General features: G+C 53.5%; 5 protein-coding genes across 6 annotated transcripts; 2 read left to right on the top strand and 3 right to left on the bottom strand.

The window, feature by feature from the left end:
• Positions 1 to 2,489: 2,489 nt before the first annotated feature.
• On the top strand, positions 2,490 to 4,069 carry LOC6503779 (serine/threonine-protein kinase GE16371). 2 transcript variants are annotated; one of them, XM_014905591.3, is made up of 2 exons: positions 2,490 to 3,213; positions 3,274 to 4,069. In XM_014905591.3, the coding sequence occupies exons 1-2, from the start codon at positions 2,674 to 2,676 to the stop codon at positions 3,985 to 3,987; spliced, it is 1,254 nt and encodes a 417-aa protein (XP_014761077.1). In that variant the 5' UTR covers positions 2,490 to 2,673; the 3' UTR covers positions 3,988 to 4,069. The 2 variants fall into 2 exon arrangements, with proteins under 2 accessions (XP_014761077.1, XP_001963762.2); XM_001963726.4 differs by having other exon boundaries at positions 2,490 to 3,216.
• Positions 4,070 to 4,109: 40 nt separating this feature from the next.
• Positions 4,110 to 5,731, bottom strand: LOC6503877 (synaptobrevin homolog YKT6). Its single transcript, XM_001963725.4, has 2 exons — positions 5,320 to 5,731; positions 4,110 to 5,236 (listed from the first exon to the last, which is right to left on the bottom strand). Exons 1-2 carry the CDS (start codon positions 5,442 to 5,444, stop codon positions 4,762 to 4,764), a joined length of 600 nt encoding a protein of 199 aa, XP_001963761.1. The 5' UTR covers positions 5,445 to 5,731; the 3' UTR covers positions 4,110 to 4,761.
• A 194-nt stretch (positions 5,732 to 5,925) lies between these two features.
• On the top strand, positions 5,926 to 7,959 carry LOC6503780 (protein hold'em). The gene is made up of 3 exons (XM_001963724.4): positions 5,926 to 7,021; positions 7,087 to 7,243; positions 7,301 to 7,959. Exons 1-3 carry the CDS (start codon positions 6,067 to 6,069, stop codon positions 7,686 to 7,688), a joined length of 1,500 nt encoding a protein of 499 aa, XP_001963760.1. The 5' UTR covers positions 5,926 to 6,066; the 3' UTR covers positions 7,689 to 7,959.
• On the bottom strand, positions 7,726 to 14,244 carry LOC6503876 (sorting nexin-25). The gene is made up of 10 exons (XM_001963723.4): positions 13,049 to 14,244; positions 12,618 to 12,757; positions 12,360 to 12,456; positions 12,168 to 12,302; positions 11,929 to 12,105; positions 11,541 to 11,713; positions 10,120 to 11,480; positions 9,928 to 10,065; positions 9,177 to 9,866; positions 7,726 to 9,116 (listed from the first exon to the last, which is right to left on the bottom strand). Exons 1-10 carry the CDS (start codon positions 13,183 to 13,185, stop codon positions 8,709 to 8,711), a joined length of 3,456 nt encoding a protein of 1,151 aa, XP_001963759.1. The 5' UTR covers positions 13,186 to 14,244; the 3' UTR covers positions 7,726 to 8,708.
• A 246-nt stretch (positions 14,245 to 14,490) lies between these two features.
• LOC6503875 (very-long-chain 3-oxoacyl-CoA reductase) lies at positions 14,491 to 17,559 on the bottom strand. The gene is made up of 5 exons (XM_001963722.4): positions 16,946 to 17,559; positions 16,459 to 16,505; positions 15,587 to 15,662; positions 15,175 to 15,515; positions 14,491 to 15,116 (listed from the first exon to the last, which is right to left on the bottom strand). The coding sequence occupies exons 1-5, from the start codon at positions 17,100 to 17,102 to the stop codon at positions 14,781 to 14,783; spliced, it is 957 nt and encodes a 318-aa protein (XP_001963758.1). The 5' UTR covers positions 17,103 to 17,559; the 3' UTR covers positions 14,491 to 14,780.
• Between the last annotated feature and the right edge of the window lie 12 nt (positions 17,560 to 17,571).

The raw sequence follows: 17,571 nt of genomic DNA, 5'->3' as shown, positions 1-17,571 counted from the left end.
ATCTTTCCACGATTCCATAACTGCATCCCTTTTAGGGATCGGATAAATATTTCCCAAGATATGGCCTTCGCAAGGGGCCATATGTGCGTTTCGGGACCTTCCTCGATTTTCAAGGGGGTCCATCAGAAAATTTTGAAAAATTCCCAAAAAAATTCGACCTCCAGATTTTGATGCGGATTTATGGAGAATCTTTCCACTATTCCATAACTGCATCCCTTTTAGGGATCGGATAAATATTTCCCAAGATATGGCCTTCGCAAGGGGCCATATGTGCGTTTCGGGGGACCTTCCTCCATTTTCAAGGGGGTCCATCAGAAAATTTTGAAAAATTCCCAAAAAAAATTCGACCTCCAGATTTTGATGCGGATTTATGGAGAATCTTTCCACTATTCCATAACTGCATCCCTTTTAGGGATCGGATAAATATTTCCCAAGATATGGCCTTCGCAAGGGGCCATATGTGCGTTCCGGGGGACCTTCCTCCATTTTCAAGGGGGTCTATCAGAAAATTTTGAAAAATTCCCAAAAAAAATTCGACCTCCAGATTTTGATGCAGATTTATGGAGAATCTTTATACGATTCCATAACTGCATCCCTTTTAGGGATCGGATAAATATTTCCCAAGATATGGCCTTCGCAAGGGGCCATGTGTGGATTTCTGGGACCTACCCCGATTTTCAAGGGGGTCCATCGGAAAATTTGGAAAACTTCCCAAAAAAAATTCGACCTCCAGATTTTGATGCAGATTTAAAAAGAATCTTTCCACAATTCCATAACTGCATCCCTTTTAGGGATCGGATAAATATTTCCCAAGATATGGCCTTCGCAAGGGGCCATATTTGCGTTTCGGGGGACCTTCCTCGATTTTCAAGGGGGTCTATCAGAAAATTTTGAAAAATTCCCAAAAAAAATTCGACCCCCAGATTTTGATGCAGATTTATGAAGAATCTTTCCACGATTCCATAACTGCACCCCTTTTAGGAATCGGATAAATATTTCCCAAGATATGGCCTTCGCAAGGGGCCATGTGTGGATTTCTGGGACCTACCCCGATTTTCAAGGGGGTCCATCGGAAAATTTGGAAAACTTCCCAAAAAAAATTCGACCTCCAGATTTTGATGCAGATTTAAAAAGAATCTTTCCACAATTCCATAACTGCATCCCTTTTAGGGATCGGATAAATATTTCCCAAGATATGGCCTTCGCAAGGGGCCATATTTGCGTTTCGGGGGACCTTCCTCGATTTTCAAGGGGGTCTATCAGAAAATTTTGAAAAATTCCCAAAAAAAATTCGACCTCCAGATTTTGATGCAGGTTTATGGAGAATCTTTCCACGATTCCATAACTGCATCCCTTTTAGGGATCGGATAAATATTTCCCAAGATATGGCCTTCGCAAGGGGCCATATGTGCATTTGGGGGACCTTCCTCGATTTTCAAGGGGGTCCATCAGAAAATTTTGAAAAATTCCCCAAAAAAATTCGACCTCCAGATTTTGATGCAGATTTAAAAAGAATCTTTCCACAATTCCATAACTGCATCCCTTTTAGGGATCGGATAAATATTTCCCAAGATATGGCCTTCGCAAGGGGCCATATGTGCATTTGGGGGACCTTCCTCGATTTTCAAGGGGGTCCATCAGAAAATTTTGAAAAATTCCCCAAAAAAATTCGACCTCCAGATTTTGATGCAGATTTAAAAAGAATCTTTCCACAATTCCATAACTGCATCCCTTTTAGGGATCGGATAAATATTTCCCAAGATATGGCCTTCGCAAGGGGCCATATGTGCGTTTCGGGGGACCTTCCTCCATTTTCAAGGGGGTCCATCAGCAAATTTTGAAAAATTCCCAAAAAAAATTCGACCTCCAGATTTTGATGCGGATTTATGGAGAATCTTTCCACGATTCCATAACTGCACCCCTTTTAGGAATCGGATAAATATTTCCCAAGATATGGCCTTCGCAAGGCGTTCTACGAATCCATAAAGCTACCCCTTTGAAGGATCGGATATGTGTGTCCTTAACGCCTTCTCCGATATTGAAGAGAAGGCTCCTCGTGAATTTCGGATGCATTTATTCGACTTACAAGGGACCTGAGTGTTACACGGTCGTGTAAAGACTAATTACATACATTTTGGGCGATTACAGGTTAAGAAAAAGTAACTTTTCGCATAGACATGGTCTTGTAATGTAGGTAGATATTAATTACAGCCATGTAACCGGTATGTAAAAGGGTTTACACTGTCGAGGGTATAACAGTACGCCTGCGGTGTGGCAACGCCAGGCGAAGAGGTTTCTGCAATCTGAAATATAGATGGCGCAAGTAATAATTCTAAAAATAGAAATAGAACCGTCTCTTCCTTTAAAAATGAATATCTTACCAACCCTTTCAAGATAATTGATGTTTTTGGAAATATTTTAAGTTCTGTAAAGCAGAAATCTCGATCCAAGTCGGCTGTGTGTCTCCAATTCTCAACGTAGTCGTGTCCGGGCCCTGGGAGCCTCATTCGACAGTACAACTCGGGACTCACCGGTTCTATACGAGTAGTTCTCCCAAAAACGCCAGGATTAATATCTTTATATATATTTTTCTACGAAACAGTTTCACATTTGACACGCCGTGCTCGTCGAATCGCGCCTTGTTTTTCCATTTCGGACTAGTCCTCGCGGAATATGGACAACTTCGCCTTCCAGCTCGCCAATCCGCCGCGTCCCGTGAAGGCTCTACGGGTGTGCTTCTTGCGGAACAACGATCCGCACTTCCAGGGAGTCTGCATAGCGGTGAGCCGATTCCGCTTCAAGGACTTCCAGGCGCTCCTGGAGGGCGTCACCGAGGCGCTCCGCAAGCACGTACCGCTCCGCTCGGCGATCACCCACATCTGGCGCATCGACGGGTCCCCGTTCACCACCATGATGTGCTTCTGCGAGGGCGACATCGTCGTCTGCTGCTGCAAGTACGAGATCTTCAGCCGCATATGCTACCAGGTCAACAAGGACTTCCTGCGCCTGTACGGCTCGCTGCTCCGCTGGCAGGGCGTGCGCTCCGAGAGGAACAACTGCCTCCAGGCCATAAAGACGGACGAGCTGCCCGAGTCCGTGCATCTGTACATCGCAAACATAAAGCCGATCTTCCAGTCGATGCGGGCCGCCATCTTCCGAGGCCAGAGCAACGGAGACGAGGCCATGCCCTTCATCATCAAGATGGTGGACAAGGTGGTATGGTCAGAGATGTGCCCCATGGTAGGCAAGCACTGTTGGTTTCCCTCTTTCCAGCTGATGAAGGCCAACTCCGAGGACCCCTACCAGGAGGTGGAGATGATGCGGGCCCTGCAGTCGCACGAGAACATCCTGGAGTTGGTCTACACAATCGAGCAGAAGCAATTCATCTACCTGGTGATCGAGTACATGGACCACGACCTCGACTACCTCATCCGCACCCGCGGCCTCATCGCCCAGAAGGACGCCAAGGCCGTGATCTCGGCCACGACCGCCGGCCTGGTCCACATGCACCGCCACCAGATCATCCATCGCGACATCAAGCCGGAGAACATCTTCATCAGCATCAACAGGGAGTTCCCTGAGCGCGATCCCTGGTGCTGGCCCGTCATTGGCAACATCAAGATCGCTGACTTCGGAATGGCGATCTCCTACCGGGGCAGCAAGCTCTACGCCTGCTGCGGCACTCCGCCGTACATGGCGCCGGAGCTGATCAAGGAGGCGGGCTACGACTACCTGGTGGACTCCTGGTCCCTGGGGATCAGCATCTACCAGATGTTCTTCGGGCGCCGGCCCTTCGGCGAGACCTCCGACAACATGAACGATCTGTACGACACCATCGTGAACGCCGAGCTGCGCTACCCCATCGACTGGATGAGGTGCACCACCAGGGAGGGCAGGGACCTTCTCGACGCGCTCCTCGTGAAGAATCCGGCCCGCAGGATGTCCATCAACGACGTCAAGAAGCACCCGTACCTGTGCTCCCCGTAGACTTAGTCCCAAAATTCGTTCGTTGGTTCCCCAAAACACTTGGCTGAGGAGTCGGCTGGATTAAATGCCGAATGAGTCAGTCCGCGGCGGATCTTTTCACTTCCAGTTTGAAACACGGGCGGTTCCCATAATACTTTCTACTTTATTGAGTCGCACACATGCAGTTCCGTGGTCTCAGCCCAAGTGGACCGGCTAGGGAAAAGGGTCCCTCGAAGAAGGCGCGCCAGCCACGCACTCGAGGGGTAAGAAAAGATGAGTATTCGAGGCGCGCCTGCTCCGGGCGGACCGGGGTACAGAGACAGTGGTACAGTGCGGTAAATTCGACAAACATCGGAACACAGAACACGGCTTTAGCAAATATGTTTAGATCGTAGATTTTGTATTGGTAGAGTTAACATCAAAGTATCTAAATATCCAAGTATCCAAAGCGTAGACAGACAGACAATTTAACACACTGGGAGCATTGGGGCGTTGGCTTCTCCTAATCATTCAGTACGGCACGGTACACGTATTAGATATAGATATATATATATATAGATATAAAATTAACTAATTCATTTATAAAAAGCAATCGAAACTCCAACTCGAGCGCCTTGCCTTGCAGCTCCCTTCGCTCCAAGTCGCTTGGTTGTTTCCGTTTCCGTTTATGTTTCTGTTAGTAGTTGCAGTTGCAGTTGGTGTCTTTGATTTGAATCGTATGGTGTTTCCTGTTTCCTAGGCGCGAGATGTGGGGAATGAGATAGATACACGGGACAACTGACCTGGCCCGGCCGCCTAGGTGAAGCTGCAGCAGGAATTGGTCTTTTTCGCCGTCTTGTAGAAGGCCTTGCTCTGCAGCGACAGCTTCTCGGACTTGTTCACCATGTCGTCCAGCTTCTCGCCCCTCTCCAGCACCGCCTCGATGGTGTTCTTCAGGATGATCTTCGTTTCGTCCAGGTCGTTCTGCATTTTCGTGAGCGGGTCGGCCTCGACGGGATTCTGGTAGCGGGCGAGGAACGCCGGCAGCAAATCGAACGCGATGGTGGCCTCCGTGCCCTGGGGCCACTGGTCCGCCGGCACCTTGGCCGCGAAGTCGTCCAGTATCTTGGTGAGCAGCGTGTGCGCCACCCGCTGGGGGTACTCATGGTCGGCTATCAGGACGCCCGAGAGGTTGTCGGCGCGCACATAAACGTAGCAGATGTAGGCGTCCTGTTTCACCAGCTGCCGCTGCGTCGGCTGGGTGCGCTCCACAATCGTCTTGGAGGCAAAGCTGTGGGAGACAAGAGGTGGGTGGAGGTGGTGCCGAAGGGTCAATTCAATGAGCCTGCGCATGCAGGCGTCATGAACACTCACGTCATGAACTCGTTGACGGTGCCACGTTGGAAAAAGGAGAAGGACTGCAGGTCGGACGTCGTCTTCAGCAAGCGCGCCTCGCTGGCGCCCTTGTGAAAGATGCTGAGTGCGAACAGCTTGACCATTTTACGGCGGAGTAGATCTGCGGGCTGGGGTGCGCGTTTGCGAAACTTATCAGGTGTTCTGGTCTGTGCTGCGGCTGCTTCTGCTCCAGCGTTGCTCCGGCGGGTGGGTTCCAGTTCAGGCGCTATCTTACATGGGCTGAAAGGCGATCGCTCGGTTTGTTTAACGCTGCAGACTGCAAATCCAAATCCAATCCGTGCTATCTTTGTATATATGTGTGATGTGTGTCAGCTTATTGGAGATGGTACGCGACCAGAGGTGCCCACTGGAGCGATGACCATGGTGTCTATCGGTCGATTGATATTGGGATAGATATCAAGAAACAACAAATATATAATGATTGGCCCTCACATTCGTTTCAATAACAAGATTTTGTTGTTATTTCCATAAAAGCTTAACACGAAACTCAGTTATTAAGTACTGCCTTCGAACTATCGCAAACTATCGATTGCTCCAATCGAGTTCGAAAAGAATCGTTTCAGTGTTGGACAATAACGGGACTTGGCGGTCTTCATCCTGGGCTTTTCGAAATCGAAAGCCCAAGTTTCCGTTTTAAAAAGTTCGTTCGTCGAGCACCGTTCGACTCCCCATAAAAATAACCAGACTTTCTCCAAAGTTGGCAAAATGGCGGAGCAACTGAAGCTCTCGCGATTGGAGAGCATGGATCCTACCATGACCCATTTCACCACCGTGGCCCTGATCGTGTCGAAGACCACGCCGACCTACTTCACCGACAAGATGGACGGCACACAACGTGGTGTTCTGACGCTCACCATCCGGGACGGACTGACGCAGTTCACGAACTGTAAGTGTTGGGGCCAGACAGCCTGGGTGCAGGACTACTTCGGGAAGCTGCGCATCGGCCAGGTGGTGGCCATAATCAACGCGAAGGTCAAGGCCGTGGATCAGGACCAGCAGAGCTGCTCCTCCGACTCGTCCCGGAACAACCGTTACGACCCGACGAGCCCCCTCTCCTGCGGCCTGGTCGTCAACGAGGGGCAGGGAAAGGTGCAGCACTATGAGCCCCACCCGGCCGACGACTTCGGCCACTTTTGCTCCCTTGGGAACTTGCTCCACCGTCCCCTGAAGTCAATGGCGTCCGCTCTGAAGCTGGCCGACGTCATGGCCCGCTATGTGGGCGCAGAGACCGAGAGCTCGGTAATCTTCGTGGACGTCGTGGTGGTGGTGGCCGCTGTGCGTCCACTGCGCAAGGTCAAACGCGCCGAGAAAGCGCACCACAACTACGCCCAGCCGATCATGCTGGACTGCCTCGAGGTGGTGCTCTCCGACCCCAGCCACGCCGAGGGCATGCTGCTCACCATCTGGCAGGAGGACTGGATCGGGCGCGGCCAGACATGGAAGCCGCTCCAAACCGTACTGCATCTGGTGGACGTGAAGGTATCCTTCTCCAAGTACCACCAGTGCCCGACCTTCTCCCACGTCGGCTGCACGCTGATCTGCGAGGACCCGCATCCCCCGTCCCTGGAGGCCAACAACCTGATGGAGTTCGCGGCCTCCCTCAAGTTCTACAGCTTCGAGAGCTTCGCCCTGCCGGAGATGATGTGCCAGCTGCCCTTCCGTAAGTTTCTCCTTTAAATCCTGACCCTCCTGAAGCTCTCACTAGATATGTTCCATTTTTCGCAGCTGAGAACATCACCGAGGCCATGAGCGTCCAGCAGATCTACTCCCGGACCACGGGCATGCTGCAGGATCCGTCTGTGGTCAGCTTCACTGCCGTGCTGCGCGCTCTGATCAGCACCCTGGACCTGGACGGCCTCACTCCCAACATCAGTCGTCAGTGGTGAGTATTGATGTCCCTAATGAGAGGTAGATGGAGTAACAATCGGTTCCCTCCCAGCTCCCAGTGCCGGCGCTTCATCCCCCGGGTCCTGGTGGAGTGCCCCACCGAAATGTGCCAGCAAGAGGTGCAGCAGTCGGGCAGCCCGCCGCCCTGGATCAACCACTTCAACATCAACGTGCACTTCAGCGACCAGTCGGGCACCCTGGTGGAGGGGCGGCTGTCGGGCGTGACCGCCGAGCGGGTCCTCGGCCTCTCCGCCTCGGCCTTCGTGCAGCTGCCCGACCGGGAGAAAGGCCTTCTTAAGTGGAGGTTCCTGCTGCGCCACTTCGAGGCCAAGCTGCTGGTCCTGAAGCCGATGCGGATGCGCAAGAACATGGTGGTGGTGGTGGTGGACATGTTCGAGCTGCCGGTGGACCAACTGTCCCAGCTGACCTGCTGCTTCTAGGAGGGATGCCCATAACTGCCATTTACTCAGACACACGTACACAAAGAGCGCTCTTTATTTCGCAAGTTCTCACACAAAACAGTACAACTGGAATACACAAATAGACTCGTAAGCTGCCGGGACGGGGCCCGGGGTTGGGAACTGGCTTGGCGGATGTGGGGGAGAGCTACTGGGTGCCCGTGCTAGGATCTAAGAATACACAAGACTTTCTCGCAAGACTGTTCGCTGAGAGCTAGTTTGAAGAATAAACGATGGAAAGTGGGATGTAACATTTTATTGTGTTGGAGTTGGAAATAAGGGGGTAACAATGGAGAAGGAAACAAATAGCACTGTCACGTTTAAAACCATTAAAATAAGAGTACGTAAAATAAATTAAAACCTGAATGCGGAATCTAAACAACAATCTTGGCTAAAACACAACAAACTTAGAGTAGCTCTTGGCGGCTCTGACCCTGTTCCGAATCTTAAGACTACAAGCTTGTGACCAGCCGTTCCCAGCCGTGGAGCGCACTAATCTCGCCGCCTCAGGTCCTCTGCGCGGAATGGAGCTTGGAACTCGGGGAACCAGGGGATTCTAATCTACAACTACGAGTCAATCAAAGCCGAGTGTGGTCACAGAGTTCACTACACGAGTGTATATAAATAACGATTTGGTACAACGCTTAATACTGGCCTACATACAGATACACAGAATATGTACAGACATATACAGATACAGATACGGATACACATACACATACACATATACATATACGCAACGGGTGTGCACGGAAAGGACATTGGACTGGGAAGTAATGGGAGCAGGGTTCGTGATCTGCCACTTCCGATGGCTACTGAGTGCGGTGTCCTACGAAGTAGAGCAGTGCGGGGCACGGAACTCCTAGCATCCGTCCCTGTCTAAGTCACCACTCCCAGGGGGAGGGAGCATCCAACGTCGATGAAAGCCAACACAACGGATTACGTCAAAGGTAACTCTTCGGAGACGAACAAGAAACGAAAAGAAGCGGGCTACGTGGAGGCCTACTTGGAGCCTCCGGCCTGCGAGTGGTGGTGCTGGTGGTGGTGGGCTGCTGCGTGGTGGTAGTGCGACTGCTGGTGCGAGGATCCCCCGGCCGCGCCGGCTCCCGCACCAGCTCCTCCTCCGGCGCCGGTCAGGGAGACCCCTCCGCCGCCTCCTGCGGCCAACGAAGCGCCCTGGTGGTGGTGGTGGTTCTGGCCCCCGGCACTGGCCGAGGCACTGCCCCCGCCGCTGTGGCTCAGCGAGGGCATCGTGGCGGCCGCCGTGGCCGCGGCCAGGGCAGCTGCCGCCGAAGCAGCCGCCGCCCCGGCAGTGGCGGTGTTCAGCTTGGTGCCGTTGGAGTTGTTGTTGTTCACCCGCAGCTGTCGGATCTCCGGGAAAAACTCGATCATCAAGATCTCCAGCAGCTCCTGCGGAGAGAAGTAAGTGTTTTCAAGCAGCCTTAAAGGATAACCAGTTCAGGGACTCACGTAAAAGAGCTGCTTGTTGTAGGCGGGATTCTGCAGGGCCTCGAATACCTTGAGGACTCCTTTCTTCGCGGCCTGGGCGCCCACTAGGTTGCAGAGCACCTCCGGGATGTGGTCGGTGAGCAGGGCCTTGGCCGCCGTGGCCGTCATCTCGCGCATGTCCTCGGACCGGGTCGGGTAGGCGCTGGCCAGGACGCCGCCCGGCCAGAAGGACTTCAGGATCGCCGAGAAGTAGTTGTGCAGCATGGACTCCTCAAAGAGGTAGGCCACCGACTCGCGGATCTGCCGGTTGATCGTCCGGCCGTACGTGATCTGGACGAAGGAAATGAGGCTCTTGCGCAGCCACTTGAAGACGCCGCCCATGTCGAAGATCTCGCCCATCAGCGCATACATCGGCTCCGCAATCGAGTCCTTGCTGTCCAGGTCGGCGGCCAGCAGCTTCGCCTCGCCCCCGGACTCCCCGTCCAGGTATGTGGATATGTCCTCGTCGTCGCGCTGCAGCCCCCAGAAGGGATCGGTGGCCCGGCTGGCGGCCTCGTGGCTGGCCTTCCCGCCGTCGCTCCGAAAGAGGGTGGCCAGAGAGAACTTGCTCTTCTTGGGCGACGGCAGCGACTGCTTCAGGTGGTCCGAGCTGGGGCTCAGGAACGTGTAGATGGCCTCGCTGCCGTTCAGGTGGTCGTCCTCCAGAATGAACTAAACACGAAGGGGTGAGCTGGGAGCTGGTTTCAGTGGGAAAAGGACAACTTGGACTTACGTTGAGAAATTTCTGGATCTGCGCCTTGGCCTTGTCCTGGCCGTGGCGGTCGGTCTTCAGGAAGAAGAACTTGAAGTTCGTGGGCAGGTCGAGGGCCTTCAGGTTGGAGCTCACGTGCCGCAGCTTGCGTTGCAGCTCCTGTGAAGAGCATAGACATTAGCAAGGACCTTTTAGGAACAAAGAAATACCCACATGCACTTGGTTGAGGGAGCGCATCACCACCCAGCCGCTGGAGATGCCCGACGGACGCTTGCGCAGATTGGCGGCCACGTGGCCCGGATCTCCGTTCTTGGAGGTCGTGGGCTGGGGCGGAGCATTGATGTCCTCGTCCACGTGCACCAGGATCATGAACTGCAGGGACTCCTCGTCGGACACCTCCGCACTCTGAATGGTCGCCTTCCACTTGCCCAGGTGCTCCGTCCAGGCGTCCGTGCGCCGCAGGTGCGCCTCCGTCTGGCGCTTCTCGCTCTTCAGCCACTCCATCTCCTTCTCGAGTATGGACAGGACCTTGGACTCGGGCTTCACCGAGTACTTGAGGGCGTCCAGCGCCTGGTTCTTCTTGTCGATGCGCTCCTGGATCTGCTCCAGCTTCCGGCGGGCGTACGAAGTGTGGGCGGCCACGTCGATGGCTCCTCCGCCGGCCGCAGCGCTGCCTCCGGCCATTCCCGTTCCGTTCACGCCATCCAGTCCCCCAGCGCCGTGCTCGTCGGCCAGATGCTCCGCGGACTCGCCCCCCATCGTGGGGCACATCAGCAGGGTGGGATCGGCGATCTCGTTGGAGTCGAGCGCCTCCTTCAGCTGGCGGTACTGGTCGCTCAGCACGAACGGCGGGTAGTACTTCTCCTCCAGGGTGCGGAGGACGTTGCGCTGGATCTCGTAGAAGATGTCCGGGTCGGCGTCGCCCAGCAGGAACGTCTCGATCAGCTTGCGCTCGTGGCGGTCGATCTGGATCTCGGACTTGGGCACCCGGATGTACGTGTAGAAGATCTCGGTGCCCAGCTGGTGGCTGGCCGACTTGTGCGCGTGCTTGATCTCCTCCACGGCCAGGTAGAAGCCGATCAGGGCGCTCGCCTTGAGCGGCTCCAGGAACAGGGTGAAGTAGCGCCGGCCCACCGCCGTGTTCAGGATCTCGACCAGGGTCAGGTCGACGTCGCTGGAGTAGTTGCCGTTCCAGCCGAACTTGGCCAGGTTCTTCTCGCACTCGACCTTGGCGGTCGTCAGCTGGCGGACGTAGCGCTTCAGCCGGACGGCGGCGGTCAGCTCCGCCTTGGAGAGCGAGTGGTCCTCGTGGTCGGGGTCCAGGCCCTTGGCGCGCTGCAGGTTCTGCATGGTGGTGGCGTGCATCAGGTCGTTCACGATGCTCTTGCGGATCAGCGAGAGGTCCTCCAGGCTGCCCGAGCTGTTGATGATCTTGAGGAAGTCCTCGAAGCTGGCCGCGTACTCGTAGCTCCGCTTGCTCATCGCGGCCGCCGCCAGGCGCGTCTCTATGTTCTGGACCACCTTCTGGTTGATGTAGTCCGGCGCGGTGAGCATCTTGATCATGGGAAAGAAGACTGAAAGGACATTAGTTAGAGGAGCTTCGGATTAGGGGAGCTACCGCTGTAGAGACTCACTCTTGTAGGATAGGATCTCGCTGAGGAGGACCTTCAGCGGGGGCAGCGAGTAGCCGCGGGGCAGGAGCAGGATCACCATGATCTCGCACAGCTTGCGGAGGAACTCCATCTCCCTCTCCTCGTCGGCCAGGTAGCTGTTGGTGCTGAAGACCGGCACCGTGTTGGTCTCGGCCCTGCCAAAACAAAATACGTATCAGTGGACTACTGCTGACCCCAATGACGTACAATCTCGGGGAATTAATAAACAAAGGGGGCGCATCCGATACAATCCGATCCTGCCGAGATAAGATAGGCTAATCCGATCCGCCTCCTTTGTTTTCACAATTTTTAAATTAATAGTATCTCAGATCCCCCCATCAATGCCATCCGATAAGCTAGCTGAACCTACGCTCTGGCCTCCGCTATGCGGATCTTCTCCAGGTGCACCGTCACCCGGTTGACCATGTCCACGGCTATGATCTTGGCAGCATCCATCTTGGTGGCCCGCTCGTGGATCTTCTGGATGGCGTTCCACAGGTCCTCGCGCACCACATCGTTTATCAGCTTGGGCTTCGTGACCACGTATCTGGAATATGGAATGGAGGAGGGTTAGCGGGGCAATAGGGAGATGAGAGTTGGGTCACTCACCCCAGCCAGGGCAGCATGAAGTCGCGCAGCACATACTCGATGATCTGCTGCAGCTGCAGGTCCACGGTCTTGCCGAAGATCAGGGGCAGGTTCGATGGGTTCTTGATGGGCTTCGGCAGGTCGAAGATGTTGCACCTGAAGGAGGCGGAGGGTTATGGATCGAACTCATACATGGATCGTGGGCATACTCACTTGGTGGCGTTGTAGAGCAGTCGCGAGGGCACGCGACTCGGGCGCGTCGGCTCGTTGGTGGTGAATATATAATGGATATAGACGGTGCCGGCCACAGCTGTGGGGCGAGATAAGGGCAATTAGATTTACTTTTGGGCTTTTAATTAGACGCGGCCAAGTGGCGATTGCTGCGGCGATTGGCCACTGATAGTGACTCATCCCGGGAGTCTAAAGTCAAGTGCCCAGCGCCCAATCACCAGCCGTGGACCACCCACTTACCCGCCACCACCAGCACCAGGGAATAGACGACGAAGGCGAAGAACAGAAAGAAGGTCGGATAATACCAGATGACGGCCAAGAGTGTCAGCGTGATTCCGGAAATGATAATCCTCCAGTTAAGCTGCAGCGCACGTAGCAGGCTGGAATGGAAATGGAAATGGAAGTGGGAGTGGAGGTGGAATGCATGATAAAAATTAATAACATGTGGCATGTTTCGGATAATGTTCCCCCAAATTGTAATTGTTATCTAGAGCCACCTCATCCTGGGTCTTGCGAGGATTCCTGGAGCTATTTCAGGACTCCCAGGATTGACATTCGTCCACGTCGTTCCATTAATAGCACCTGGCGGTGGGCCATGGGAAACAGGTGACACCCAACAGCCCAGCTGGCAGATGGCCTACGCCCAGGGGGGGCTGTCCGCCCACACTCACCGTGTTGCCAGGAGCGTCAGGCGCTGGGTGGGCGTCATCGGCGGCTCCGGTTCGATGGGGAAGAGGGGCAGGCGACGGCGCGGCTCGTGCTCGTGGTCGCCGTCGTCGTTGTGGTCGTGGTCGTGGTCGTGCTCCATTGTGTCCAGTGCGTGGTCCGAACTCCGGTGACAACTGCTCTCTCCGGTGTCCGGGGCCCGAATCCTACGTCGCTCTACGTCGTATCAATACTGCTTCTGCTCAATTTTTGATGAGTTTCGAACATTTTCGACAGCGTTCAGCGGCTCAAGTGCGGCGCCTGCTTGTTCTTTTTGTTTTTTAGTTTTTGGGTTTGGTTTTGGGCTTGGACTTCCAACTGGGTACTGCGAACTGGGTACTGGGTACTGGGTACTGGGTACTGGGCCCATTAAAAATAGTTCCCAGCAATTGCGTCAATTCCCCGCCGACCCTCCGACCCGCCGTCCATCCGTCCGGACCGCTCGCCGCCCTCCACTTCCGTAAACACCCCCCGAACGACGCAAGAAAAGGGAAACCGTGAACGAAAACGAAAACGGGCAACTGGCAACTGGCCACTGACGGGTGCAAACCGAGCAAGGAGCACAAATATGGTATGGAATCTGTCTATATGCGATATGCGATATGCGACTGCTATTCGATTCCAACGATCAATTGACGCGGACGCCCGGACCGGACCAGACCAGACTCCGAATATTAAATCAATAACTGGCGAGCAGTGCGTTCCGCAACAAGTTGATTGAAACTGCTGCCCGCTGCTCCTCCGCTGGCTGCGATTTATCCGATCCGATTCCGGAGCTCTATTGGAGGCCCCGAGTGTGACGCCGTCGTTTCCACAAATCAAAACAAGAGACTTTGATTACAGAAGTACATATTCCCAGCTCTCTCCTCCTCTCTTCCTCTCTTGCTTTTCCTCTTCCTCTTCCGCTTCCTCCCCTGCTTGCTGGCTTTCTTGCGCCTCCTCCTTTTGTCGGGCTGATTTGTTGTTGTTATCGCCGCTGCTGCGCACTCGAGGCTACTGCCAGTGATAACGACGCTCCCGAGTCCGTAATGCGTTGCCAATCCGGGTGTCCCAGGGCCCGCCAACTATCTTTTCTGTTATGATTTCTGCGGAAAATTGCCTCTCCGGCTGGTGGGCGAGAGAGTAGCGGGTGGCGGGTGAGGGTGTGGGGCGTCACTATCGATAGTTCATCGGTTACATCGATTGTATCGATGGTCAAGTCCACCGTTATTTTCAAAATCAATGAATCAATAAAGTTTCAGGCCCATTTTCCACTTTATGAATGAAAATAATTAAAATAAAGCCATAAAAGACTACATAGTCCCAGGGAGCAGTTTGGTTTTTTCCAAACAGACCTTATCTGTACTCCGACATGCTTGTTTACAAAGAAAACCCAAGAACCTTTGGAGGGTGGAAAAAAACAAACACATTTCCACAAACAAATATCCGGATATATATGCGTTGTGCCTATATCCACGTGTTTGCACACTTTATTCAATTGTCTGTCAGCCGCGGCAAAAGTCCGACAAATTCCAATTTTCGCTGACACTAACTAGACTTAGTTTATTGGGAAAGTTTTTGGTATTTCAAGCTCTCGGCTCTTGTTCGCTCATATGACACGTTCGTAATCATAAACTATGACTAGCCAGATTCCCCCTCGTCCACAACCCGACTCCCGCCTCGAAACTAAATGCCATTCTGCTGGGAATGATGCGGGGCCTACTGCTCCTTGGCCAGGCGGCGCAGGGCGCGCTTCCGGGTGCCCAGGATGTTCTTCAGAACGAGGTTGCGGGCGAACTGGTCGCCGAAGACCGCCTCCGTGAAGTGAATGATCAGCTGGAGCAGGGCGTGGGGCAGGTAGCCCGCCGTCTGGGTGGCAATGCCCAGGGTGGAGAGAGCGGAACGCACATAGGTTTCCGGCGAGGGAGCAAACACGCTGGCCTTGCGGATCTTCGACATGTTGGTGGCCACGAAGCCGGGCTGCACGCTCTGGATCAGGATGCCGTGTTCCTTGTACTCCGTCTGCAGGTCATCGCTGAACTTGTTCACAAAAGCCTGTCCGGAAAGAGTTCTTTAGTAACTAGCAACAGAAATAAGATATCAAAGGACTCACCTTCGTGGAGCTGTACACGCTCAGCAGGGGATTGGGAATGACTCCGGCGGTGGACGAGAGGTTGATGATCACGCCCTTGCGCTTGGCAATCATGCCCGGCAGGAACAGGGCGCTCATGTGGGTCACCGAGTGGATATTGGCGGCCACAATGTTGCGCAGGAACTGCGGATCGGCCTTGTAGCAGTCCAAGAAGTACTCCGGATGGCTGTAGCTGATGCCCACGTTGTTGACCAGGACGCCGATGTCCAGCCCGGCGGTTTTCTCCTGAATCTTGTCATAGATCTCGGCGCCGCCGGTGAAGTCCACGTCGATCACTCGCACCTCCACTCCGTACTTGTCCCCTGAAAGTATGCCGCGGTCAGTGAGTTTCTAGGGAAAAGGTGACTGCTTTTGGGGTTGGCTCCTGGCTTACCGATCTCCTTGGCCACGGCATTGAGCTTCTCCAGCGATCGGCTGATCAGCACCAGCTTCAGTCCTCGGCGGGCCAGCTGAGGGTAAGGGACAAAGTTGCAATATAGTCTCAAATGAATGTGAAAGCCTAAAAAGACCTTTCTGAACCTAAAATAGGTCCAATCTCCTAGCTTTTAATGGTCAGCACTTTGTATATTATTGCCAAGTCAACGTTTAGAAAGAGCGTTCCAAAAAGACTAATGATCTACTTATTTTTCGAGTGGAAACGCAATAAAGACCCCCAATTGGAGGTGAAATTATTGACGAACGGAAAGTACATTAAGAAGGCATGGTAGAGGGAGTACCTCGAAGTGTGGAGTGGACATTGGAACCCCTTCCAGAGCATTGCGTCAGACGCTGGCCGAATAATAATGCTCAACCGGGGCGTAGCCCTCCACACGAGCACCACGTGTTCTGGACGCTCGCTTCTAGCGAAGATCGCTTCGAGTGGGGGCGGTAAACAGAGATCGGGACCTGGGAACCGCCCGGTTTCCGAAAAAATTAGCTGCCGCGACTCGACAATTTGCGAAAACAAACAAAGAATGCAGGTGTAAAGGGCTGCCCAGCAAGTGCTGTAATTTGCAGTCAAGCAAACACTATTAGGGAATGTTTGCGCCCGGAGATCGATTTCAAAGTGCAGATTCATCACTTGGCTGGCGACTTGGCGACTTGGGAGTGGACGGACAATGTCCAAGTCATCGTGGGTGCCGCTCGAAGGTTCAGCATTTGGGTAATTAATCATTAATTAGCTTGGCCGCCTTTCCGATCGACTACGACATAGTCATTGGCTTCTCATTCTGGACTTTGGCTGCTGGCCAAGATCGGGCTACGTACCTCCTTCGCGTAGGCCTTGCCGATGCCGTCGGTGGACCCGGTGACAACTGAAAAGGTATGAAAGAGGCGCACGTTAGTAGGGGTTCTCGGGTTATCAGTCAGTCGGGGAAATGTTGGGTTTCTTATCGCACACAGGTAAAAATGTGTATGGGCTGGCTCCCTAATCAAATTATGGGCGACATATAAAGTTTATAGAATGGTTTGGTCTGCCATGGCCTATAACATTCCATATATGTAGGTCTTAATTTTCAATCAAAACTAGGGAAAGGGTTGCAACTATTCATAACTTAACTATTATAAGTTTAAAACAGAAAACTAGGTTCCTAAAACTATGTTCTAGACATCCTAGCTGACACTTTTAGTCACAGACTTCTCCCTCTCCAAGGACTGCCTTACAATTATCCAAAACTATGACTTAAAATAGGCAAAAAATGGCTCTACATTTTTTCACTGTGTACTACCCACTCCCAGGACCCGCCCCGCTCACCTGCCCACTCGCCCATCTTGGCCAGGTTCACCGAGGAACCGAACACCTTGGGCCCCACCACATTGGCGTAGATCCAGGGCAGGACCTTGCGGACCACCTGGAAGCCCACGACGCTGATGGAGATCACGCTGAGGATGTTTAGTAGCTCGCTGTCCATGTCGACTGCTGCCTGTCACTGTGGCTGTGTGTGGGGATGAGAATGTGCCTCCAGGTACTGGCTGATTACTGATTACGGGATGATCCGGCTCCTACTGTAGCCTCTGCCGGCTATATAGCTTCTGAGTCTTCGGTTTTCGACTTTTCCAAACTGCAGTGGTGCTGCCCAGTTTTCGCTGACGCTGCCGGCGTCGCTGTCCGTCCGTGGTTGTGGTTGTGCTTGAGCTTGTGCTTGCGGTTGTGCCGAGTCCACACACTACCTAAACAGCCTTTGGATCCACTCCGTCGTCGGGTCTGAATCGCCGCTGTACCGCTGTGCCGCTTGCCGCTTTGAATATTAAAATCGCAGAACTTAAAGCAAAAGGGGCAAAATAAAAACAAATCGAGGAACCGATTGAATGTCAATTGTCAAATGGCGGCGGCTAGACGGAGAGTGAACGGTTCTTTCGCCTATCCGTGTGGCAGCTACA

Source organism: Drosophila ananassae, chromosome XL (assembly GCF_017639315.1).
Source record: "Drosophila ananassae strain 14024-0371.13 chromosome XL, ASM1763931v2, whole genome shotgun sequence".
Classification (NCBI taxonomy): Eukaryota; Metazoa; Arthropoda; class Insecta; order Diptera; family Drosophilidae; genus Drosophila; species Drosophila ananassae.
Note: the sequence above shows the minus strand (reverse complement) of the source record. Positions and strands in the feature narration are given on the sequence as shown.

What these genes read in the sequence shown, in the direction of transcription:
- LOC6503779 (XM_001963726.4), top strand. Translation starts at nt 2,674, where the DNA reads ATGGACAACTTCGCCTTCCAGCTCGCCAATCCGCCGCGTCCCGTGAAG. An exon ending in TCAAGATGGTGGACAAGGTG is followed by an intron (nt 3,217 to 3,273) that starts GTATGGTCAGAG and finishes CCCTCTTTCCAG; the next exon opens with CTGATGAAGGCCAACTCCGA.
- LOC6503877 (XM_001963725.4), bottom strand. Translation starts at nt 5,444, where the DNA reads ATGGTCAAGCTGTTCGCACTCAGCATCTTTCACAAGGGCGCCAGCGAG. An exon ending in ACCGTCAACGAGTTCATGAC is followed by an intron (nt 5,237 to 5,319) that starts GTGAGTGTTCAT and finishes TGTCTCCCACAG; the next exon opens with CTTTGCCTCCAAGACGATTG.
- LOC6503780 (XM_001963724.4), top strand. Translation starts at nt 6,067, where the DNA reads ATGGCGGAGCAACTGAAGCTCTCGCGATTGGAGAGCATGGATCCTACC. An exon ending in GATGTGCCAGCTGCCCTTCC is followed by an intron (nt 7,022 to 7,086) that starts GTAAGTTTCTCC and finishes CATTTTTCGCAG; the next exon opens with CTGAGAACATCACCGAGGCC. An exon ending in CCCAACATCAGTCGTCAGTG is followed by an intron (nt 7,244 to 7,300) that starts GTGAGTATTGAT and finishes GTTCCCTCCCAG; the next exon opens with CTCCCAGTGCCGGCGCTTCA.
- LOC6503876 (XM_001963723.4), bottom strand. Translation starts at nt 13,185, where the DNA reads ATGGAGCACGACCACGACCACGACCACAACGACGACGGCGACCACGAG. An exon ending in CTGACGCTCCTGGCAACACG is followed by an intron (nt 12,758 to 13,048) that starts GTGAGTGTGGGC and finishes TTTCCATTCCAG; the next exon opens with CCTGCTACGTGCGCTGCAGC. An exon ending in CTGCTCTACAACGCCACCAA is followed by an intron (nt 12,303 to 12,359) that starts GTGAGTATGCCC and finishes CGCCTCCTTCAG; the next exon opens with GTGCAACATCTTCGACCTGC.
- LOC6503875 (XM_001963722.4), bottom strand. Translation starts at nt 17,102, where the DNA reads ATGGACAGCGAGCTACTAAACATCCTCAGCGTGATCTCCATCAGCGTC. An exon ending in CAAGATGGGCGAGTGGGCAG is followed by an intron (nt 16,506 to 16,945) that starts GTGAGCGGGGCG and finishes ATACCTTTTCAG; the next exon opens with TTGTCACCGGGTCCACCGAC. An exon ending in TGCCGTGGCCAAGGAGATCG is followed by an intron (nt 15,516 to 15,586) that starts GTAAGCCAGGAG and finishes GCATACTTTCAG; the next exon opens with GGGACAAGTACGGAGTGGAG.